At 44.9% G+C, this 23,799-nt stretch overlaps 3 protein-coding genes across 9 annotated transcripts in view; 2 read left to right on the top strand and 1 right to left on the bottom strand.

Annotated features, from left to right (window-relative positions):
* The window catches only part of UNC80 (unc-80 homolog, NALCN channel complex subunit), a 129,877-nt gene extending 129,025 nt beyond the window's left edge, over positions 1-852 (top strand). Inside the window, exon 65 of the mRNA XM_055811761.1 lies at positions 478-852. Coding sequence (XP_055667736.1) covers positions 478-744 — 267 coding nt within the window. The 3' untranslated portion in view covers positions 745-852. The remainder of the gene's footprint in view (positions 1-477) is intronic.
* A 3,538-nt stretch (positions 853-4,390) lies between these two features.
* On the top strand, positions 4,391-6,653 carry RPE (ribulose-5-phosphate-3-epimerase). 2 transcript variants are annotated; one of them, XM_055811759.1, is made up of 6 exons: positions 4,391-4,570; positions 4,712-4,791; positions 4,873-5,012; positions 5,266-5,400; positions 5,568-5,654; positions 6,096-6,653. In XM_055811759.1, exons 3-6 carry the CDS (start codon positions 4,875-4,877, stop codon positions 6,216-6,218), a joined length of 483 nt encoding a protein of 160 aa, XP_055667734.1. In that variant the 5' UTR covers positions 4,391-4,570; positions 4,712-4,791; positions 4,873-4,874; the 3' UTR covers positions 6,219-6,653. The 2 variants fall into 2 exon arrangements, with proteins under 2 accessions (XP_055667734.1, XP_055667735.1); XM_055811760.1 differs by having other exon boundaries at positions 4,423-4,581.
* A 4,329-nt stretch (positions 6,654-10,982) lies between these two features.
* KANSL1L (KAT8 regulatory NSL complex subunit 1 like) overlaps positions 10,983-23,799 on the bottom strand; it is a 67,740-nt gene continuing 54,923 nt past the window's right edge. For 4 of the 6 annotated variants that reach the window (XR_008748367.1, XR_008748371.1, XR_008748368.1 and 1 more), the window contains 7 exons: positions 23,395-23,519; positions 21,828-21,952; positions 20,837-20,891; positions 15,031-15,143; positions 13,337-13,517; positions 12,444-12,746; positions 10,983-12,348 (listed from right to left, as the gene is read on the bottom strand). Coding sequence is in view for 1 of the 6 variants with exons in the window: in XM_055811756.1 (XP_055667731.1) it covers positions 12,498-12,746; positions 13,337-13,517; positions 15,031-15,143; positions 20,837-20,891; positions 21,828-21,952; positions 23,395-23,519 (848 nt within the window). In the remaining 5 variants the exon portion in view is untranslated. Of the gene's footprint in view, positions 12,747-13,336; positions 13,518-15,030; positions 15,144-20,836; positions 20,892-21,827; positions 21,953-23,394; positions 23,520-23,799 lie in introns of all 6 variants that reach the window. The other 2 variants (XR_008748369.1, XM_055811756.1) reach the window with 2 other exon arrangements.

Raw genomic sequence — 23,799 nt, 5'->3', positions numbered from 1 at the left:
ACCTCAGGACTGCTCTGGCAAAGGCACCACATTCCAAAAGAAATTGCTTGTCTAACCTTTTCCTGTGTTGGACACCACTGAGGACAGTGCAGGGACAGTCACAGTCATCCCTTCAACACGTCAGTGACATTGAGCTCACTTTCATACACCCACATACCTAGTGTCTTTTGGGGGTGTTGTCCTTTGCCATGAACAAATGAAAGACACCCGTCTTGAAAATACACTTAAAAAACTGCAATGAGGATGTGTTAACGACTGAAATCAGATAACCTTTCTGATCGTTGCTGCAAATTTGATTCACCAGCAAAAATATATCATTGGGGCAATATATTCTGCAATTATAATCTGCAAGTGCCTGGCCCTTTATGGTAAACAGTATTTCCAAATGAGAAAATATTTTATTGATGTTCCCTCGCTTTTTCCCCCCTCTCCCTCCCACTTCCTCTGAGCCTGATCACTGGCTCTCCTCAATTGCAGAGTGAGGCACTTTCTGCTGAGGAGAAGGAAAAAGAGGAGGGCTTGGAGTCCTGGCCAACAACAGCACAAAGCACCCCCCCCACCCAGCTCTCTGACACCGACGACTACGCTGGCCTTGAGACCACAAGCTTGCTGCAGCATGGGGACACTGTCCTTCACATCAGTGAGGACAACGGGATGGAGAACCCCTTGCTGGCCACTCACTTCAGCTTCACGCACGTGGAGCTTGGGGAGACTGACGTTGACCTAGATGAATCTCATGTTTAACTCTTGGGGAAGTGCAGGAGTGGGAGGAGAAAATGAAAGTGTGCCTTCTCCTTGGAGTTCCCTGCTAACTAGTAACTAATTAAACAAGAGCACTTTATTATCTGAAAACAGCCAGTTGCTACAGACTGGTACATTTCTGTTTGTGAAATCTATTTCAGTTCAGGGCAAGACGGCAGGAGCAGAGAATTTGTACAAAATTCTCAGGGTAGGGGTGTGTGGGCAAATCTGTGGTCCATAAAACCTTGATCTGGCAGCCACGTGCTGTGATCAGCAGCCTTGTTGGGTAAGTGGGCTCTCGGACTGTCCGAGACGGAGCAGAGAAGCCTCTTTTGAGATTGTGCCCAAGATTTATTTTTGTAGTAGTTTTGAGAGGAGGGCTATATAGTAGCTGAATCCAAGGCTCTTACACCTTGGTACCAACAGTGAAAACACTGACAAAAAGTACCCGTCTAAAGCTTGATTTTTCACAAGCCTGGAACCATCGTTTCTAACTTGCAGAGCAATGAGAAGCACCGTGGAGCAATTAGACCTTTTTCTTTTTTTTTTTTTTTTTGTTTTGTTTTGTTTTGGGGCACTGCAGACTGTGGTTGAATTTACTTTTGTCTGTTGGTTTCATTCCACTCTGTAAGATATTGCCCTTGTGCTACAAAAATATTTGCTCTGTAAAACTAAATACAGTACATACCATAAGAAGGAATGCACGTGCTCTGCACAGATATAGATGGGCAGGGGGTGAGTGGTCTGCAGATGGTATACATAGTCCATGCTCCCCTGCTTAAATGTACCCAGTAATTCATCTCCACAGCTTAAAAAAAAACCCAAAAACCCGCATCTGGAATGCATGGACCTTCTGGTACCTAGCAACTGCTCCACTGATGCTGTCGTATGTCCTCACATATAGGGATTTAGAGTAAATATTTATATATGGTATTTTCATGTTGCTATATATAAAAATATAAATATATATGTACATTGTAAACAAAGATGGATATTGCAGGGCAGAAACTTGATGAAAGAATCTATTTTTGGCATGTTGAGATTGTATTTAAAAAGGTTCCATTTTATGTACGTAATGTTCACGGCTGCAAGTATTAGAGAGAGAGGGAGAGAGATATATGTGACATTTATACGTAGGTGGAGATCCCCGTGGGGGATCGGCTGAAGTCACAGCCGAGTTATGTGCTATGCTGCAGCATCACGGAATTACACTGAAATGTGAACTTAGCCATTAGCTTCTTACGGGCAAACTGCAAAACAGCTGTGAAACAAACCATGAAATCATAAGCAACGCCCAAAGTTACCCTGTGCTTTGGGAATCATATACTGCCTTTTTCAGCTTGCACTAGAAGAATACAGTTTATAATCATGGCGTTATTGTGCAGAGGAAAATGTTTTAGATCATCCTGAGAGTCTGTAAAATGTGCTAATTACCAGTTTGTCTCCCGAGGGCTTGTAATTTGGACACACACATCATAAAACCGCCTTACTGAGGAGCCAGAATGATATCCTCCTACCCATCTCCAAAGAAAGGACTGGCATCTCTCTTCAACAGCTCTGAAACAGCTGTTTAAAACCCTGCCATGCAAACGGCTGCCTCACTGCTGTAGTGCAGCATGCAGTTTCTACTGCTGCGTGGAAAATTAACCGTACACCTGACAGCAGGTTTCAGCCCACTGAAACCCAAGCAGCCTTCAGGCCGTGCTGTCTGGTGTTTGCCAAACGCTCAAATTTGACAGGAGCTGGGCGCACCAGTCTGAGGAGGGAATTCAACCCCTTAAACCTCTGAAGACAGCAAAAGCCATCCCTCTCCCGGGGCCCTGCGTGCTGGGCATGCTCTGCTACCCCTGCATTGGTGAGAGGTGGACACCTTCAGCACCTCTGGGGAAAAGCAGGGCTGAAAAGGCAACTACTTTTATAGTGCACCACCTGTATCACCATAGGGGTGTGTACATACATATATACACACACACACACACACACACATTTAATGCAACTTTAAAGTGTACATGGCTTTTGCAAGAGCGATGGTTAGGTGAAGATGGCAATGTCTCAGTGTGTGTCCTGAATGACAAACTGCTTACTCTGCTGACCAAAACATGCTGTACTGCTTCCTATCTCCTCAGCGCACTGGAGCCAGCACCAGCTACCTGTAGGAGGCTGCTTTGGATTAGCTCCTAGCTTGGAGGTCACTCAAAGAATTGCAAAATTCCAGATGCTAAGTTTTATTATTAAGTGATGCACAAATGAGAAAACAGCTTCCCTTTCAAATCCCAAGGTAGGCTGGGTTACTGGTAGTTGGGTGCGGGAGGAGAGTTTTAGACCTGAGCCGAGTAAACCGCTGGGACACCACACATAGAGAATTCATGGTGCGTTTTATAGTGACCTTTTCTGCTGAAAATGAGGAGGAGGCATGTTCCTTAATGAAAGAGGTAGATGCCTCACCACGGTACTCCACTCTAACAATGACAATATAACTGTGATTTACTTCATTTAATTCAGTATGTATGATAAATGTTTCCATTCAGGTTTCCCACTGTCACCGGTGAATCCACAGTAGTAAGCCATAGGAAGGACTAAAACGCCTCTTTTTAACGTCTACCCTGCTAGAAATCAATGCTGCTTATAAATGATGTAACCCGTAACTTAGTTTTATTCAGGTGGCCAGGAAGATGGCTTTGATTTTTGTTGGGTGACTGTGGAGAGATGGAACAGACAGGCAGACCAGTCAGTCTGTTTTCTCATGTTTTACTTGCACATCCGTCGCACTTGATACTGTCCTAATGAGGTGCATTTGACGTACTTGGCTGGTTTTGTGCTTTCCTCCCGTATCTCTGTTAACAGAACTGGTGTATTTCTGCTGTGAAGACAAATGATGCTGCTTAAATAGTGTTAAGAGGCCTTAAGTGCATGTCACGTTCAACAACTGTCCAGGCTGTACAAGTCTTGTCAGCGTGTCGGTCCGTCCCATCGCCTCAGCTTTTTATGCAAATGTTGTCCCGAGTACTAAATACAGAGGAGTGACGGCAAAAGGAGAGTTCTGTGTCTAAGCCTCTTGCGCAACACTGGGTCGGTCTCTCTAAAGGGCTTTGATACGCTGCTATTTGAGGCTATTTTGTTCGCAGGTACAGCCAGCGCTGTTCAAACGCACCCCTCTGCTCCTGGTCGGTGCCTTACCAGCACCCACCGGCCCCAGCCCACGCCTGGGGTGCCACCGGGGCCTGTGCCCGCGCCCGGCAGGGCCCGCAGCGGCCCGTGAAGGGTCTCGAGGGGAACGAAATATAGTGTCGGGGATTTTTTTTACAAAAACCCAACTGCCCAAGCAGGCTGCCCCTCCGCTGCTTGGGCCCCTCGCCCGAAGGCGGCCGCCGGCGGGGCCGGTGCCCTCCCAAGCGCCAGAAGCGGCCCTGCTCTAGCGCTGGGCCACAGAGCCAGCAGCTCCGCCGGAGCCGCGGGGCCGGCCAGGCCGGGCCTCGGTGCTAGCGGCGGGCGGCAGCCCCCGCGCCCCTCACGGCCTCCCCGCGCCACCTGCCCCCTCAGCGCGGCGCGGCCGGAGCAGCAGCCGCCGCTCTCCCCCCACCCAGCCCCGGGGCCCGCCCCGGCCGCGGCCCAAGATGGCGGCGGGCGGGTTGCGGCGCGTAGCGGCGGGGCGGGGGCGCGCGCCCCTCCCGGCAGGCCGCGCGGCGGCGCAGGCGCGGGACGGCGGCGGGCGGCGGCGATGGCGTCGGGGTGCCGGATCGGGCCGTCCATCCTCAACAGCGACCTGGCGGCGCTGGGCGCCGAGTGCAGCCGCATGCTGGACTGCGGCGCCGACTACCTGCACCTGGATGTAATGGACGGGTAACGGCCGGGGGCGGGCGGGGCCGGGCCGGGGGCGCGGGGGGCGGCCGGCCCGAGGGTGCGGGCGGCCCCGGCCCCCCCCGGGCGGGCGTAACCGGCGGGCGGGCGGGTCTCTCTCTTGGGCCCCAAGACACTTCGTCCCGAACATCACCTTCGGCCACCCCGTCGTGGAGAGCCTGCGCAAGCAGCTGGGCCAGGAGCCTTTCTTCGGTAAGGGGGGCCCGGCGGGGGGCGGGGGGCCCGGGCCTGGCAGCCGCCCACCGCCCCGCTGACGGCCGCCCCCGCCCCCAGACATGCACATGATGGTCGCCAGGCCGGAGCAGTGGGTGAAGCCGATGGCTGTCGCCGGCGCCAACCAGTACACCTTTCACCTGGAAGCGACAGACAATCCCGGGGCGCTGATAAAGGACATTCGGGAGAACGGGATGAAGGTGAGGGGAGCGCGGGCTTGGCGCGGGAAACCCGCCGTCCCGGCTTCGGGCGCGCAGGGGTTGGCCCCAGCCCTCTGTGCCTGCCGTCGGGCCTCCGCTTTGGCCCAGAAGGTCAGGAATCTTCACCTGGAGCGGGCTGTTGCTACTGCACTCGCCCAGGCACATAACTGCTTTCCTGGGTGCCTGTACTGAGCTCCCGCCGAGGTTGCTGTCATCGTAAGGTGCACTTGGATTTGTCTCTCCTCTCCTGCAGGTTGGCCTGGCGATCAAGCCTTGCACGACGGTTGAACACTTGGCACCTTGGGCCAATCAGATAGACATGGCTTTGGTGATGACGGTAGAACCTGGATTCGGAGGGCAGAAATTTATGGAAGATATGATGCCAAAGGTAAACTAGGTTTCTCTCTCCTTAATTATTGAGAGTTTAAAGCTCATTAACAGGATGGAGCGTAGCTATGAAGTGAATAAATCTTGTCTGGGCCTGTGAGAAGGTAAACGTAACTGTAGCAGCTGAGTGTGGGTCTCGGTGCCAGCTGTTCTTATGCTGTTTCTCAGGTTCAGTGGCTGAGGACACAGTTTCCCTCATTGGATATTGAAGTGGATGGAGGAGTCGGGCCTGACACCATCCACAAGTGCGCAGAGGTAAGAGGCTGAAGCGGAGCAGCACTCTCAGTTGCTGTGCAAAGAGAGTTAATTGTCCCTTGGAAAATAAAGCTGAGGAGGAATTGCGTTTTGACTGTTAGTTTTTGGAGGGAACAGTAAAGCACGCTTAATAACAAGATCCACTTGAGGTTTAATCTTGTGCCTTTTTTAATAGTGGCTATAGAAGCCTCCCTTAAGCCAGAAGAGTTGTGTGTTTCTTGTATGTTCAGGTAGAAATTTCCTATTTGGGGAAGAGCTGTCTTTTCTGAACTTGATTTGTGGTTGTAGTTAGAGGTATGTTACGACTGTCCCACAAGAAGCGCTCTGTTTGCCCACCAGCCTAGAATTCACCACCTCCTTACATACTTCACAGCAAGAAAAAACTCTTTGTAACAAGTGGATCTGTTCTGTGTTATTGAGTGGGTGTTTAATGTCTTTCAGGCAGGTGCAAATATGATTGTATCTGGCAGTGCTATTATGAAGAGCGCAGATCCAAGATCTGTGATCAATCTTCTGAGGAATGTGTGTTCAGAAGCAGCTCAGAAGCGTTGTCTGGATCGATGAGACCTACCCAAGCAGTGTTCAAGAAGGCTCTGTGCGTGCAGGAGAACCCTTGTTTCTCATGCGTAAGGGAGGGCTGGATGAACATTAATTATGGAAACTTGTTGCTGCTGAACAGAGGAATTGTTCCTTCACTGCAATGAAGCAAGCGGCAGTGAAAAACATTCTGGCTGTCTTTCAAGGTTGGAAATGCAATGGTTTGAACCTGTCTTGATTCTGTGGAGGCTAATTTTATGGCACAACCTATAACGCTGATGGGACCGAACTAAACTTCAGTCAGTTGGTTTTTTGCTTGCTAGAAGAGTGTAGCATCACCACAAGCAATCTCTCTTGTGGAGGACTCTAATCAAACTGCCTTCTGCTGTCTGTATCTTGTCATTTGATCTGTGCATTCCTACAAAACTTTTCCACTGTCTGCATTAAACACCCCTCCCTTGGTGTGGTAAGTCTCCTTTGAGCTGACTGTCAAAAACAAGTGGTTTGGGGAGTAAGTTTGGGAAAAATGCAGTTTAAGAGGGCTAAAAAATCCCACGGATGCTAGAAATGTTCCTGTTTTGCTTTTCCTGCATTGAAGTAGCCTGTGTAAGCCAAGCATCAGACAAGTCAGTGCAACATCTGTACCCAGCCACAGAATGGGAAATAACTGGCTATTTGAAAGGTAAATGAGAAGGTAAGACAGCTGTGTCTGAAATTCCTGGAAGTGGTGGGATTCCATGCAAGAATATTGCTTTAAAACCCTACGTAGTTTAAAAAACTTTATCTCGACCTACAGCCTTCTCAGTTTGTAGGTGTGCTTGAGCAAACGATTAAGATAGCGACACACAGGGGCGTTGTCTGCTGAAGAGATTTCAGTGTATGCAGTCTGAACTGCACTGTGTGGAGATGGCTCTGTAGAAGGGCTTAATGCTGCTTTTAGTTAGGAAGCCAAATAGTTCTCATACCTTCAATTTGCTCGGGTTGACTTCACAGCCTGGCCTGTTTGGGCACGTGAAGGTTGGGGTTACAACCCAGTAGAGGAAGACCTGAGCAGGTCATTTTAGATAGACCTGCCTCCCATGGCTCTAATTAGCGTTGCTGACTCCTTTAATATTTCATGGTATTCCGCATGGTATTTTTCCCTTTAAGTTGTAATTACAGAAGGGTTGCAAACAGTCTGCTGCCCCAGGGGAAGAGGCCAGAAGCTCCCCAGCTGCAGCCAGTCCATTTCCACAAGGCCAAAGTCAAATCTGTTGTCGTTGCAGCAAAGCTGGGCACGTGTCACCTACCAAACGCTGAGGCACTCTTTTCCATGCCCAGACCGCGTGGTGTCCTACAGGGGGGCCTCTGCTCGGTGGCTGTGGAAGGAGATGGCTGCGCTGCAGTGTGGGTCACTGCCACTGTTCAGCAGGAGAAGCCAGGGCTAGTTCAAACAATCCAGACAGGCATCTGAAATGGCTTAACTACTGCTTTTTCCTGGGTGGTTAATTGTTGTTTAGGTAAACAAATGTGTTTGCTTCCTGTTTCCACTTGCAACTCATTTGAGACCTAGCAGAAGAAAAATGGAGTCATCTGGACCAGACATCTTTCAGAAGAGGTTTGCCAAAAGAAAGCTTGGCTAGGGAGGGTCATAGGCTGTATGGCTCTCAGGTGTGTTAAAGCAGCTTGTTCATACTTCTGGGAAGAACCTGTGTAGGGTCTAATACAGTGTGCGTAGAGAAACTGTTGCGGCTCTGGTATCTAAGATGCAGGCCAAGCAGCCACAAATGGGCTATGAACTGTTAGTTTAGGATTTGGAAGTGTGGCCTTTCATGCTATTGAAAGCAGTAGGATAACAGCTGTAGTATCCTTGCCTCCTACAGTTGACCATAAGCTGGTTTGAAAGGGTAATCAAACTGTTTTTACCACAGACAGCCCCCCTTTTTTTTTTTTTTCGGATTAATTTTGTGGGGAACAGGTATCCCAAAGCCGTGGTAGCTAATTGATGGTACTGTGCCTATTTCAGAGCACAGAGCCGTAAGGGTATGGTTTCTTTCGGAGGCTGTAGTCACTTTGTCGTATTGACTCTTGAGTTAGGAGTGTTGTGGGAGAGAGAAATTACACACACAGTAAAACTACTCAATTGCTTCTTTTTGTCTAAATCCCACCCAGGGTTTATGGAGCTGGCTGCTGCTGCAGCAGCTTTTTACACATCTAAGGTTAATTTTTTTTTTTTAGTGACCACAGAGCATCCATGGAAGTAACAGTTCTTTTAGTGCCTAAGACTTCCAGTTTCTTGCCTCTGTCTATTAACAGAAGTTACCTCTTAGGGTCTACTTAGGGCTGTCCTCCCATGCTCAGTAACGTAACCCCATAGTGGAAGCACCATAGCCGGCAGGACTTGAACTGAGCACCAACAGGAAAACCGGGAGCTGCTTGTGTGGTATCCACAGGGCCAACCAAACCCCAGGACCGTTAGATGTTGCAATTCTCTGATAAAGCAAAGTTTCAGCAACAAGGGAGGGCACACTCTAGTGATACTGAGTCACATGGTCTGGCGCAGTCCAGGGTGATCTGACAGTGCAAAGGCTCTGCCTGCACTGGAAAACAGGATAAAAGGAACTCTGAAATAGTGGAGTGAGGCTGGGCTTGGCCATGTGCTCCACAGGGTGGTACAGTGCACAACCCTGTGCAAGATAAAAAACTGCAGTAGACACACACAGAGCTTAATTTTAATAGGGCTTATAAGTTTGTATTTGTACTTACATTCCATTAAGGTCCTGGATGCAGAGATGATGTGTTTAAACCTCACAGCAGCAGGGAACAGAACATAGGTGGCCTTAAAAAATGTCTTCATTGAAAATGGTAAACAAGTTCAAGGGAAATGACTTGCTTTGTGAAGCTGCAACACCCCAGTTTCATGGGGGGGGGCCTCGCTGCCTTACATTTCAGCTGGTATTTCACAGGCAGCCTTTGTAATACCTTTTGCCAGAACATCAGGAGCAGCGCTGACAGCTGTTTTCATAGCTTAACAGTCAAAAGAGAAATGGGTTGGGGTTTCCCCCCACCCTGTTTAAAATTTTAGAAAGGAAAGGAGACGAGCAGGGGTTTCTTACACATTTTATGGTTTCAAGCATGAGCCTGGCTCTGAGCGCTCAGCCTGTTCCCACCACCAGCAGCTTCCTCATGACACCAACGTTCATGCAAAACTGAACTGTCTGGAGGTGGGAGTCCAGCCCTGCAGGGAAAAGGGCTGCAGGCAACAGAGTACTTGTGCTGCATGCAGGACAGGGAAAGACAAAAGGAGGGGGCTGCTGCTGTGACTGGGTTCAGTTAAGCAAGTTTGATAGCCTATCCCAGTAGTGAAAGGGGGTTACTGAAAAATTAGGTGCATAGATGGCTGGAGCAAAGACGCACAGGGTAGAAACAGAGGGCAGGGCACAGCACCTGGTCTGCTCCAAGAAGGTGGCAAATTATTAGAGGTGCTGTGGGCGAGCAGCACAGCCCAGGGCTTCCCAAAAAGCATCTCGCTTGACCTGTGCTGTGTTCCCCATCTGCCCCTGCCAGGTGAAGGGCTGCGGGAGGTAGGCAGGCGACGTGAGAAAAGCAAGTGGAGCCTGTTCTTGGTCACCCCTGCCCACTGGCCTTTGCCTGCCACACTTGCATGTGCTCTCATCTGATGATGAGAAAGCCTGCGCCCCACTCTGCCCCCCCTCGGAGAGCAGCACTGGGGTGGGCACGTGCGGAGGAAGAAATGCTCGGGCCTTGCAGTTGGTCAGGCAGCTCTTCGTGCGAGGGCAGTTGCAGTTTGCTGCCACGGGTCTAGCCAGCTGAGAGGCAGCTGTTAGAGAAAAGACTTCTGAGAGTGGTGGGGTGGGGTGATGACCAAATAGACATTTTTATAGTTTCTCCAGGGATTTTTTTTCAGTCTCCTGGCTGCCCGCCCTTTCTTTGACTAGCCTTTGCATTGCTGCCTTGTGAGGCACTAGCACAACAGCTGACAAAGAACATCTGAAGAGGGGACAAAGAAAATGTGCTTAACCTTGCTCGTATTGATAACCACTTGTGTGGCTCCTGCAGCTGGCAAGGTAACAAGCAGCTGCTTTAGACCAGCGCAGCGGAGCCTGACGCAAAAGCAACACAGTGGTTCAACAGCACACTGCAGCAGTGCAGGAACAGCTTCACAGTTCACCAGGCTGACCAGACTTGGTGAATCAAGCTCCTATCACACAGGGTTGTTTTGGCCTGGTGTTAACATCCTTCCCTTCTCACCCTCCAATCTAGAAGAACACTCTCCTCTTGCTTCTTCCCGTAAAACGCTGGATTGCATTTCCTGACAGCACCTTCAGAAGACGGAAGACAGCTAGCTGGTTTACTTCGCCTATCCCACCTCTTAAATTGCAGAAACCTGTCACACGACCCCCCGGGATCAGACAGAGCGGGCAGTCTTGACCTTGCAACAAAGCTGAGTGAGAGCTGGTTGGATCAGGCTTCTTAATGAATGGATGTGGGTATGGAAAAGACCTGCAAAGCATTTGAGACACGTAACTTTCAGAAACCTTTTCCCAGCAGCAGATGCGCATGCAGGACAAGAGAGATGGAAAAATCTACCTCTGTGCTGAGATGCTGAGGGGGACCTTAGCCTGGCAGCACCAGTGCAGCTTCAGTGCGACAGCAAAGCTGAGCGTCGCTGCCACTTCAGGGTGTTTGCAAAGCCATTCTTGGGCCAAGCAGGTCTCTGTGCCAAGAGGAAGCATTACTGCTATTTCTTCACTTCTAAAAGGCCATCAAATTCAGACTAGATACAACATATATAGAAATAACTTTTTAATTAAAAAAACCAACCTTGCATCAAAGATTATTGTATCAGACATCGAGGCAAGATTCAAGTTTAAGACAAACCAGTGTTAAAAAAAGTGTTTAAAAAAATAATCAGAATGTGCAATAAACTACAATGTAGCAATAGGTTGTAGTGTTGAAACTTTACTGAACTGTTTTCAGATGCCTAGGGAGTATTTCCTGTCATTTTGACCAAAAAAAAAAAAAAAAAAAAAAAATTGACAGTAAAACTGGGTCATCTGTCCAGTGCCATTCCAGATATTACACGTGGAAGAAAATTTTGCACAAAGACAGAGACCGCTATTAAATTGCCTTCAACTGTCCTACACAGAAAAACTTCCTGTTGATGGATTATACATACATTCAATGTTTAATCTTTGTTAATACCTCTTGAGACTGCAGATACATTCCAAACTATGCTATTTAGATGCAAGTTTAAACAACTTGCTTTTGTTTCCTCACCAGGAACTCGCTGGGAAATTCAAATTCTATCTGGAATCACAATGGAAAGCTTTGGGGCTTTTTTCTTTATTGGTCTTCTAGACTTCAATCATCTTTTCCTTTTCAGCTAGTCACCAAATGTTGGCATACTTGCGAGACTCTTACAAGGCACTGTACAGAAATCAGAACAATTGTCTTTAACATATTAAAGCAAAATATTATGAGCCTCATTAGCTGCTGAAGGACTGAGGAAGTAAGATGACCCAAAACACAATATTCAAAGAGCTGCGTCACTGATTTGACTTGACTCCTCTTTGCTGCAGAAACCCTACTTTCTGAGGAGCGGATATACTGACTATTGAAATGCAGTGGTCTATTTCTACCTTATTGCTTGAGGACCGTCTATATGAAACATGCCCTGGCACTACTGAGAGCTGAGTACAGATTTTAAGCTAGATGCAAGGCTTCCAGAACACCTGCTTTGAAACTGCCAGTTCTCACCTACCCCTTCTCTTGCACATGGGTTACACACATGCATTTAGAGAGGCAGATTTTTGCCCCACGGTCATGCCACACGGGAAAATAATCTGAGGCTATTGCTTCTCCCCACTGTTTTTTTCAAGTAGTTTTTCTGTGTTCAGTTGAAGTTGTTGATTAAGGTAGACAGCATATCCTGCTGCACCAGAATCCACTAGAACCAGAAATGCATTTGAAAACAAACAAAACAGAAAAGGATGATTATTAACAGATGTGGCAATATGACAACAGAAAGTGAATGGTGCCAGCAATTTATGTGTGCCCACTCCCGACATCGGGAATATTAGACTTCCAGCTTGAATTAATTACTTTCTCTTGGGGTTCAGGAAGAAGAAAGTGTTGTCTTTGGGATTTATCCTGCCTGTTACAAAGCAAGAAAGAAAATATATTATATGCAGCTAACATACAGGTTTTGAATTGTGCTGTCATATGCTGGGTGAACAAGAGAGATTTTACCTTACGCTTTTCTCCACCTTAATTGGCTTTCTTAATGAACCACATTATTCCCTGTCACCTTTGTTTTCTTGTATTGTTGATTCCCAGGCAAACATTTTCACAGTCTTCCGAGTCTTCGGCAGATTGTTTTCTTGGTGGATGGCCATTGTCTGGCAAACCAATGGGCGTGCATGAAGTACAGGGAGAGTCACTGGGGAAAGCTGCACTTGACATTTCAGTCTGATTTGTTATTTGATCTTGGCACAGTAAAGCTTCTACCTCTTCATTTTTTAGTGGAAAAACTCGAAGTTCCCACAGCCCAGACTGAAAGGAATCAGAAGGGTAGGAATGAGGGTGGAAAAAGAGGGAAGAGGGGGAAAAGGTATTTCAGTTCAGTCTGAACCGATTAGCTGTGTGCACAATGATCAGCTATCGAGTAACAAATGAGTGTCTGTCTGTACAGTGTTTGCAGGGCTCTTCAGATAAAGAATACGACGCTGCTAGGCACCAGCTGTCAATGTAAGCTGGCTTCATGTGGTTTTGAACTAGTAACAGAGCTACAGTGGAACAGGCACGGTATGGGAAGGGGGAAGCTCTTTTCCATGGTGCCAGACCATCAGGATACCTGACACCGTAACGATCAGGCCTGTCTGGAACCCTGGCCAACATCCCTGGTAAAAGATCCAGCATTGCTGAACGCAGGCATGTCATGCTCACCTCAGAAACACGTGCCGTGGGTACTGAGCAAGGAAATTTTTACATGTTCACAAATCTTGGGCTTCATTGATGAAGTGTAGCAACCTAGTTCTAAACAGGAGCGCTACATTCAGGATAGTTTCAGGTTCTTTGTTTTAGGTTAGATATAGTGGTCACTGAAGACCTGACCAGACCTGGAAGCTATTGGAAAGACCCACCTTCGCTTCCTGGCTCTCCCTGCAGACTTGTGCAATCCCTGAACAGACGGAGCTGTGGGCTTCTGAAGTCAAGTCGGGAACAGGTTCAGCAGCACAATGCAGCGAGGCACAGGAACTGCCGTGGTGGTCTTTCTGCACTGAGTCTTGGCTGTGTCGTCCGTCAGCATTTTTGCTGTAAGATCTAGTGTGAGATAAGAGACAAGAGTCTTAAGGGCTGCTCCCTGCCCTTTCACAGTGCCTGGAAGTTTAGATTTTCTTTCAAAGTGTGCAGTTTCTCCTTACATACTGTCTATGTTCTACTTCTTTAAATCAAAGGAGATGAAAACACATGGTTCTTGACAACCTTGTCACAAGCAGAGTGCTGTGTGGAGGAGCTAACTGGGTAAAACAGGGCTGGAACAGGTACACTCTGGCTGCAGAACAGCTGGTGGCTGGTCCCACTCTTGCACCTCGCTCCACATGCTCACCAGAACTGTAATTTTGGACAAGAGAAGTCAGCTGTGGGCTCTTCCCACTCAGGAGAACATGGCGTCATTCACAGGAGCCTGCGGAGTCCAAACCGCAATGTCAGCGGACGGTGCCAGTGGAACTCAGGAAGAAACAGCAGGTCCTCGGGCTCCCCCTTCCCACCTCTGTTCTGGACTCGTCTCCAAAGCAGTCAAAATAATTTAAGACAACTAAAAAGGCTGACCTCACCTTTTGTACAAATTTGAACTAGATATAAAATACTGGCATACATCTTAAATGCCAGGTGGCAGTCTGACCTTGCTCATGTCAAGGGCAGTTTTACTTCTGAATGCAAAGAGCACTAAGATTTCACCAAGGAGTTCATAGTGTTTCAAAATTAAGGGGACATACAGAACTTGTATTATTCAGTACACTTTCTAAAGCTTTTTTGATGTTCAAAATCGCTTAAAATAAGAATTCCTTAATAGAGTTTAGCTCTAATTTTATCCTGCATTAAAAAAAAAACCCCTCCCTTTGCATATTTATTCATAGTGTCACAGTTCACTTTCAGCCAAGAATAGACACAAGCATATGATAAATAGCAGAAAAAGTTATCCCAGCATTTATAGGATGCTTTTTGTCCTGGCAGAACCTGAAGCAATTTATGGGAGTCATTTTCTCAGAGCCAAACTGCAGATACGGTTTTATGATGTTCACTCTCATATGCACTACTTTTTGCAAGACTTCTAGGGCTTGTATTTAATTTCTGATGAGTTTTGCACCAGACGGTAAGCCTGTGAGAATTAACTTATTTCACGCAATGACTTTTTTAAGCCTACGGTCCCTGGCACAGCCTAGGACCCTTCAGTAATGCGTCTCTGAATGCAGTGGACTTTCATCTAAATCAGGTGAGTGAAGAAGGGCTCATTTTACACTTGGTGGCTAAAGTCGTAATAACTGGGAGTGGCACAAAATAGCAGAGCTATGTGTTCAGTATGGGAGTAAGATTTTTATTCACTAATACCAGTTCACTAACATGCCAAATTTTGGTAAGTATGCATGCTTCAGCACTGCCTTCCCTTTCCAGCCACAAAACCAAACATGCCTGGTACTGTCCCTGATGAGTTAATTAATGAAGAGTGCCCCTGTTTTCAAACTTCTCTGTGACAGCATTTCTTAAACTGCTGCACCAGCAGCCAACACCAGTGGTTCAATAGGAATGCTCTTATCAAAGTCAGTACACCTGCCTGCTATTCCTTCTGGGCCAGCGGCTCTGCTCCCACAGCGACCACCTTGCTCGCTCTCTTTCTTCATACTTCGTATGACGTAAGGAAAAAACTTCATCTGACAGATCTTCTATCTGTAACGAAATACAGGGGTAGCAGCTGCCATAATTAGGAATATCACTAGAGACAAAGGCAGCCAATATTATATATAATTCTGCAAAAGCCTGTTCACCAAATGAGGAGGCAACACAATGCATGCTTGCGGTGCAAAGGCACATCAAAACACATATGCATTCAGCTTAAAATCTCACTAGAGCTCTAGTATATAGGATGCTGTCACTTTCATTTTACTTCTTTACATGTCTGTCTGTGGTTGATGTGAATGGATATACAAATTATACCCCCTCCCCCCCCAACACATTTCTCTCTATGGTGAGAGGCAGAAAATTAAGAGGACAAGTATTCATTTGCAAATCAAGGCAGTATTAAAAGCATGTAATAAAAACAAGCAAAAATTCTAGGAGTTTCCAGAGACTGCTTTAGGAGGAGAGGCTGGGAAGCAGCAGGATTTGCCAGCACGGAGAAATAGGTCTGCCTGCGATCACCAAGGACTTTGATAGCTCCACATTGAGAGGAACTCAGCAAACCTGAGATGCTGCATTCCTGCTACGAAACCAAGCAGCAAATGGTTTCTGCTTCGAAAGAGACTATTTCTTAGCAAATGATTTGCATGACTCCTGTAGAGCTTAAAACAGCCTTCATGTGAGTACTTTTAACTGCTCATAGCCAAACAAGAGCCAGCTTTTTAGGTAAAACTGAGATGTAAGCTATTGCATCTGACCTTCACTGTGAAAGAACCATCTTCATTTTTCCATTGGCAGCACACCAGGAAGTTTGCTCAGACATAGCTGGGCGAGAAGCACTTTGCTGCCCTTCCCCCTCACTCCCCAGATGGCCGGGTGAGCTCTTGGCTGGACCCCTCCAGCACAGCTCAGAGTTATTTCAAAGTGCTCCAAACCATTCAACCTCTTCAAAGTTCACCTAAAAAGCCAAGGTTGGCAAAAGCATATGAGTGCTGCAGCCATGGATTTTATGCCAGCCACTCCCAACTCAAAAGCAGAGGAATTCTAGGAAAGAACAATTCCTGGTTGTAGGAGCCATGAAGCTGCACTGCCAGATTGGTCCTGGATGAGAATCATATGAATAATAGGGGGGGGGATGTCATGGAAAAGAAATTTATTTTTTCGGTAAAGCAAAATCCGCAGTGGTATTATACAAGTAACGTTTATCTTCTAATTGAGTCTGATAAAACACAGAACCAAACACAGAGTCCTCGCTGCAGGGCCAGATAGCGCCATACAATATAGGTTGTGCTGTCAGCTAGAAGTACTCCGCTCCAGGCAACTTAGGGCCCGGAGGTTTTGTGCAGAAGCCATTCTTTGTATCAAGTCTTGCAGCACTAAGGTAGTTCATGACCATTATGGTACAAGTGCCAAGCATTAGAATGCTGTAAACTATCTGGTAGTGGCACTCAGCTTACCAGAGAGCACATTTCCAACCTAGATGGCTGGTCATGAACTACAGCACCGGAATGAAATTTAATGGGGTCAGTGAAAAGGATCACCTGCTGTAGCAGGGGGGTGGACCGGATATCTCCAGAGGTCCCTTCCAACCCTGACCATTCTGTGATCCTAAAGACAGCAGTACGATCTGACTCGGCCACAGGACTTGCTTGCTAAAACTGTAGCTGTCCAGTTCCTCCTCAGCCCAGTGTTCAACAGGAACCTTCAAACAAACAGGCCTGCTTTGTTTGCCCATCTCATGACTGCTTTTTGAAGATTCCTCATTGCTTTAATTTATTTATGTTAAACACAAACGACTTTGTTAGCTGCTGGTTTCCTTTCATGTAAGTCAACTTAATGGCCTTCCTCCTCTCTCTGGAATTCACCAGCTCTCTCACTTGGATGGCATCAGTACGGGGCTTCATCTCAGTTCAGATTCTGTCTTTCCAAGGTCAGTGATGTATAGCGTGAAAGTGAGAATTTTATGAACTACAAAAGTGCTATTCCCTCAGGGAAAATTCAGGATTTTTCTGTGTGCTCAGATTTCCTTTGAAGTGGAAACAAAAGATAATTTTGAAAGAAAAACTTAGACTTTGAAAATACTTTTCTTAGCAAATTGCCAAAACTTTTCATGCTGGGAAGAAACTTCATTTTTAACAAGCTTCCTTTCAAGAATCAAAGTCCACATTCCTGTCCAAGCAAAGAGTTTTGAAAAATACAGAAATAAGCCTTACTGTTCCTTTTCCATAGCTGGTGATAGCAGATTTAACTACTTGCTTATTTAAAATGAGTTTTACATTTTCTTATATAAAAATTATTCTTTGTTCTACGAATAAAATCCTGTTACATCGGAGTAAAAGGTTCAGCACAGCCTCTGCTCCTCCCCAGCTTTGTGACACTTTATATATTTACTCCACCAGCTTTAGGTTAATTTAAATTTGCTTTAACTGGAGAAATTTGATTATTTTTTTTTTTCCCCTTCACTAAGGTTAGTTTGAAAAAGGACAAAAGAACTGTCGTTCCTTAGTGGATGGGTCTGGCAGTGATGTTGAGAGAAAAGACTATTAGGAAGGCCTGCTTGTAAGGCATGTCTAATGATTTCACTCAAAGAAAAAGACTTAAAGCAAACCAAGATTTGGACACACACCCACACACACCCATCGCATCTAGTTAAGCTGCAAGACACTGTGCATGAATGTTGAATTGCACCAGGAATATTTCTGAAAGGTTCTCAAAACAACAAAGTCTGTGCTTCGGTCTTTGGCTTCATGGGAAACACTGAGTCATAAGCCATGAAAACACTTATGCAAAACTACACACAGAATTATTCCAAAGTATTTGTCATTACTAAAACAGCTACAAAATAAACTTGAACGTTACTTTACAACTGTGCCTTGCCAGAAACTTTAACCTGGACAAAACAAATTAAAAACAAAATAAAACAGGAAAACCTGTGCCACACCCTCCCATGCCTTAAAGCAATAACAGACTGCAAATTCATACATGCAAACCAGGAAACTCAAATGCTCTATTTCCAAAAACTAAGTATTTTTAGAGCAAGTAATAGAGCAGACATAGATAGTAGATTAACTTTTGCATTGCCCATTTGTTTGTTATGTTTGTCCTTGTAAGGCGGAATTTCCAGAAACAAAAATGAGACACCCGAAGAACCATAAGCTTTTTGTACTCAAATAGAGACAATAATGGTTAATAAGCCTGACTTTCAGAAACTGCTGAGTTCCTGTCCCTGGAAGTGTGGCTCCTATAGAACATGACACATTTGGGACCTCACATTTTAATGTAACTTGTGGAAACTTTGGATGCAAGCTTGTTGCACAGATTCAGGTTGTTGCATTGAAAGCCTTATGGAGAAGAGGGAGAAGATTAAAAAAAAAAAAGAGGAAAAAAAGGTATCAAGTAGAACAAATCCCTAACTGCTGGCTGACACAAGAACTACTCCAGAAGTTTTAAATTTAGCCATGCAGAAGGTAGGCAGAACAGAAACTGTTACACAGTCCCACCACAGGCTACTATGCAGTGGAAAGCAAAGGAAAAGCTTACTTATGTAAAAGCAGAAAGTATGTTTTGCCCTCTCTCATCCTTCACGAATAATCTACTGAAGCTTGCCTTGATTTCAGCACAAGGAACAATTTCAAGAGTCTCAGAATGCAAGTGCAGAAAATGCAAAAAGGTAATGCTGCTGTTTTCTCATGTCATTTCCCAAGCTTACGCAGTAACAAATCTAACTCGGCCTAAAATCTAAAGCAAAGGAAGTGGAATTATGATCAGACAAACCACCTTTTCTTAGTATTCTGAAAAACGTCCAAACCAATTAACATGATCCCAAAACAAAAGGGGAAAACTGGCAATAGACAAACAAGAACTTTTAGCATTTTTCTCTTGTCTGACATCTCTCTCTTTCTACCCAGCAGCTGGCAGACAATACAGAAGCAGTGGACCACAGCAGGAGGCAAAGCTGCTTTATTGTTAACTCAAGTTATTTCCTGGCCAAAGGATGAATCATACAGGATCAACTCGTCATGCCAAATACAAATGTAGTGGGAGGGCTACTAAACAAGAGATTAGCCCATGAGCTTCAGAGAGAGGCACCTTGAAGTCCCTTCAGCAAAATCGCTAAATGTACATGAGACAAGTCATCTGTATGGGTTCTGAAATCTAAACAAGACATTGACCGAGTCTTCCAAGCAAGTCCTTTGAAGCCCTGAAGTCAAATCACTGTTGAAATTCTTCTTTTTCCCCTGCGAGTGAGCAATGAATAGTAGATTCTCAAGGGACAGCGACTTGCTGCCGTTATTATTATTCTCCAAATGGTTTAATCAAATATCCTTGCAAGATGGTTCTCCTATGTATGTATTTTGACCTTCTCACTACAAAAGATCAGGAATGTTTCCTGCTAGCAGAGATGGCACCAAACTAAAAGGCAGTGGGTCAAGGTCACATAAATCTGACCACCAGATTTCACAAGAATTTCTCAAGTGATGAGGAAAGGCAGGGACAGAGTAAGTTTTTCCTTTCCGTCTGATCCAAGAGTATGGTGCCAGGTAAGTGCAGCTACACCAGGCAGGGAGCTGAGACGGTGATGCTCTCCAAAAGAAAAGGTTCATTTCCATGAAGCAGGCAGCTACAGACCTAGTAAAACTGTGTGGAAGCTAGCATCTTTGTGGAGAGTGTATTTTCTACCCCAAGGGAGTGGCACAAAGCTTTGTTTACTGTGTTTAGGATAACCTTCTGTACCGCTACCCAAATGCAATCTTTTCCTACTAAGGCACTTAAACCCTGGTTGTAGAGAGTGTCTGAAAAAGGAGCTCAAGAACAGACATTGTGCATGAAGGTACAAATGTAAGTCCTAGAGTTACTACAGCTGATAGTGGCCGACAGCAGAGACTGTAATGAGGTTAGAGTTATCAAAAAGACAGCAAAACAGGCAGGTTTCTGGAAAAAAAGCCACAAAAAGACTGGAAGGACAGAAAACCAGCCCAGAGACCAGACGTGCTGGTACATTCACACTGGGGTTAGGAAATGCATCCAACATCTGATTAGGGGAGAAAGGGACCCCCAGCTGCAAAGTCCATGGGCATTCCCTGGAAGAAAAAGGTGGATTCTTATGTCTGGAGGAAGCAACAGTAGCACACGATGTGCAAACTTAGTGCAAGAGGCAAGCAGGAAATGCTGAAGGTTATGTTGTTCCTGACAAAGCAGAAAGAAGAAAAGTTTGCTCCCAACAGGATGGTTGCAGGAAAATGAACACCGAGAAGAAAACTGAGGAAACCTGCTGGGCCCACATGCAAAAAGCCTGTTTACCTTCTGAAGAGCAACGCACCATGGGAACTGGCCATGAAAGAAGAGGATGGGAAAGGACAGACATTATGGCACAGGTAGCCCTGAGGAGACAGTCACAGTGCGAGATCAGGTATCGCAGTGCTCAGGAGCGGGGGCGGCAGAGGCCTGACCAAAGGGACCCTTTTGGGAGCACTGACTGTGCCAGCACCAAGGGACAGAAGAGCCAAACGAACAAGTGACCAATGATTATTAATGGATTCGCTCACATTTCTGTCATCCACCATAGGGTCAAGTAGGTTGGGATAAGACATTTTCACAATCTGATACTTAATGCTTCATTTTTGAAATTTGAAGCTTACCAGGATTTGCGTGAAGTCAGTGACTTTGGAAAATATATACCGATTGTCCCAATTATATATCTAGTTTAATTAAGAACTGGTGGCTTAATTAAAAATACAGCCTACCTCTTCTTCATCTGTATGAGATCTTTCTAAAGGTTGAAATTCAACAACTCTCCAGCTAGAAATGAGACAAGGGAAGTCAAATTAGTTTACTTAAATGCTGTTTCATTGTTTCAGCAATACAAACAAATCTTCTGTTTCTACACTATATTGTTAGTTACCCCTTCTTCAACACTGCTATGGCCTCAAAATTTCTTTCAATTAAAATCATTTCTTATTTAAGGTGCCGATAACAGATGCCAGAAATGTAGGTTTTCCTTTCCCAATCCAATATCCAACCTTTCCTTTTCCCAACACAGTCTTTAAGCTATCCAATAGAGCCTTAATAATATTTTTAGCTTTAAAGACAATATAAAAGCAAATACAAATTAGAGATTTAAAATATGTAACAATTGCATTTAGCCATTTCAGGCCATTTGCTAGTAAGATACTGAATTATAGCACAGGAGATTAATTGCCCTGTTTTCACAATTTGAAGATTATTTTTTTTTTTAGAGTAAGAACAAGTAATTTATACTATGGAAAAAATTAAGCTTATTCTACTGTATCAGAATGGATACATTTTGGAAAAATATGCTAAAACCACTTCTGTTTAATTCACTGAAGATAGTTAACTATTTTCATATGACCCATAACACACAAAACCCCCAGTAACCTCCAAATAACCACTCAGAGTGTATCAGCCTTATGGCACATTTAAGGCCACAACTATCACTACATTTAAGATGATAAAAACCCACTTCTGTTTTTAGCTTGTCTGTGCATCTGCCACCTCCCTGTGTGTATCAGACTGTTTCCCTTGTACTGTCAGTTGTCCAGTCTTCCCACCACTTCAGTCACACAAATTGAAGTGCACAGAAAAAAAGCCCCAATCACATGAGAAGTTCATCTTAATACTATAAAATTATGTAACTACATGTTCATGATATTCTTAGTTAACACTCTCATGTTCATTTTGGTATCTTCTTTGCAACTAAGGAGGTAATGAACAAACCTTGGCGTAAGGATTTCTTTGTACTGTAATTTCTCCAACTTCGATGGTGCCACAAGCGACATTGGAATAACGATGTTGTCTATATCGTAGGAGCTCTCACTTCTCAACCTCCTCCTGGAGTTATGCTGTAGAATATAATCAATACAAGAGGAGACTCATCAGCTCGAGCCATAGCAACTACATGTTAGCTGAGAAATACAGAAACTGCCCAAGGAGAAAGTCTGCAACTTGAACACACTGTCTAGTGGCTTAATGACTTCTGACTCCATTCCCTCCCCTCCCTCTGCCCCAGTGGAATCTCAGCAGACCTTAAAAGCTATCTCATGTCTGAGATTTACTTCTTGATGGCAAAACTCTTATTGAAATCAGTGGGAGTTTCCCTTCCTTAATTTGTTACAGTTGATTCTGAATACTTAGGAGGACTTGAAAGTTAACGCTGCCTTCTTCATAACGTTCAGTCTACAAAGACAACCTTCTATAAGCTACTAACCCATAACTCAAGTGGTTCTCTTCAGTGTGACACAATTAAGAATTCCAAAAGAATGAAGCTACATTGAGCAGTGAAGAACAGCCTATATAGAAAGTGGTTTTCTGAAAAGAAATGCAAAAGACAGAAACTGAATTTCTTTGCTATGATCACAGTAGGATTCCTGGTGGTGTTCTCTGCCCACTAGTGCAAGGAACCTACATGGGTCAAAAACTGAGATTCATCGATTACAGGAGAAAGTTTAGGTTTAAATCACGATACGTTCCATAATACATGATCTCAATTTTCAGCTGAACATTAATGGAGGCAGTCTATTCTAAAATGCTCATTTAGGTGTTCTTTGACAATAGTCTGCTCCAGCAAGGGGAAGAAAAGGGGAGTGTGCATTGTCAAAACTGCGTTGGGGACACAGATTTAAACTCCGCTCTCCAGGAGTCATCACCAGATTGAAACATGATGACTTACAGAGCACCAGCATACCAGTAAGCTTAGCAGAACCGTGGGACTGAAATCTGAATATTCTTATGAAATTCTCAATGAATTCCAATAAAACAAAGTGTGTTTCTGCAGGGATTTTACTGAACCAGAGCTCGGCTGCTTCTCAGCAACTTTATATACCAGAGACTTTGCCTGTAGTTCTACACAAAAAGTTTTAAATAGTAAAGCTGAGAGTTTACAAATTCTGTGACTGTATTTGCACCATCAGGCCATTTTATATAGCTGCACCAAGACAAAAGGATGATAAGAGCCCTTGTGTAAAATTGGGAACATAAATCACAGTATATTTAATGAAATTTGGGAGAAAAAAAAAAGAATAAATGAAAGGCCCAATGCCAATAAACCAAACTTACACTCCAGTTATATGGTCTGCAGAATTTTTTTTACAAGCAAGAATCTGTTTTAGGAACACCACATACTCAATCTGGAATAAATTACTTAATGTAAGCCTTTTAATTCACTGTAAAAATGCTCCATGCTCTAACAATAAATGAGATGTAAAAGGTGTGTGGTTTTGGATTATTAATTTGTATGACCCTCTGTTGATATTTTAGTTAAGACAGTGAGACATTTTTGGTTTACCTGCGATGAAGTGCTGTGAGCAGGCCTAGACATCGCATTGACATTGGTCACGGCAGCAAAACTGCTATGGGATTCTGGTTCTGTGTGTTGAAAGGAGAATGTCTCAAACCTAGCATTATGTTCGCCTGTCACAAAAAACAGTAGTAAACAAATGCATACTGGCTGTTGTCTATTAAAGATATTTTTCCATACAGTAATAGTAAAGTCATTTCTAGAAGCCCACAGCTAACCAGTTACAATTTAACAAATAATAAAAAAAGCCATCTAAATAAACCCTTGCTACTCATCCTGTCATTGTTGCTCCACAAAACCCATCCCTCTCCTTTTACAAAGGATTTCTTCTTGTGGAACCAGTTTCATATGGGCAAATCCTACTTTTTTGTTTGTTTGTTTCAGGAGCTGCCA

Source organism: Falco peregrinus, chromosome 8, assembly GCF_023634155.1.
Source record: "Falco peregrinus isolate bFalPer1 chromosome 8, bFalPer1.pri, whole genome shotgun sequence".
NCBI lineage: Eukaryota > Metazoa > Chordata > Aves > Falconiformes > Falconidae > Falco > Falco peregrinus.
Note: the sequence above shows the minus strand (reverse complement) of the source record. Positions and strands in the feature narration are given on the sequence as shown.

What these genes read in the sequence shown, in the direction of transcription:
- RPE (XM_055811760.1), top strand. Translation starts at nt 4,460, where the DNA reads ATGGCGTCGGGGTGCCGGATCGGGCCGTCCATCCTCAACAGCGACCTG. An exon ending in CACCTGGATGTAATGGACGG is followed by an intron (nt 4,582 to 4,711) that starts GTAACGGCCGGG and finishes TTGGGCCCCAAG; the next exon opens with ACACTTCGTCCCGAACATCA. An exon ending in GGGCCAGGAGCCTTTCTTCG is followed by an intron (nt 4,792 to 4,872) that starts GTAAGGGGGGCC and finishes CCCCGCCCCCAG; the next exon opens with ACATGCACATGATGGTCGCC.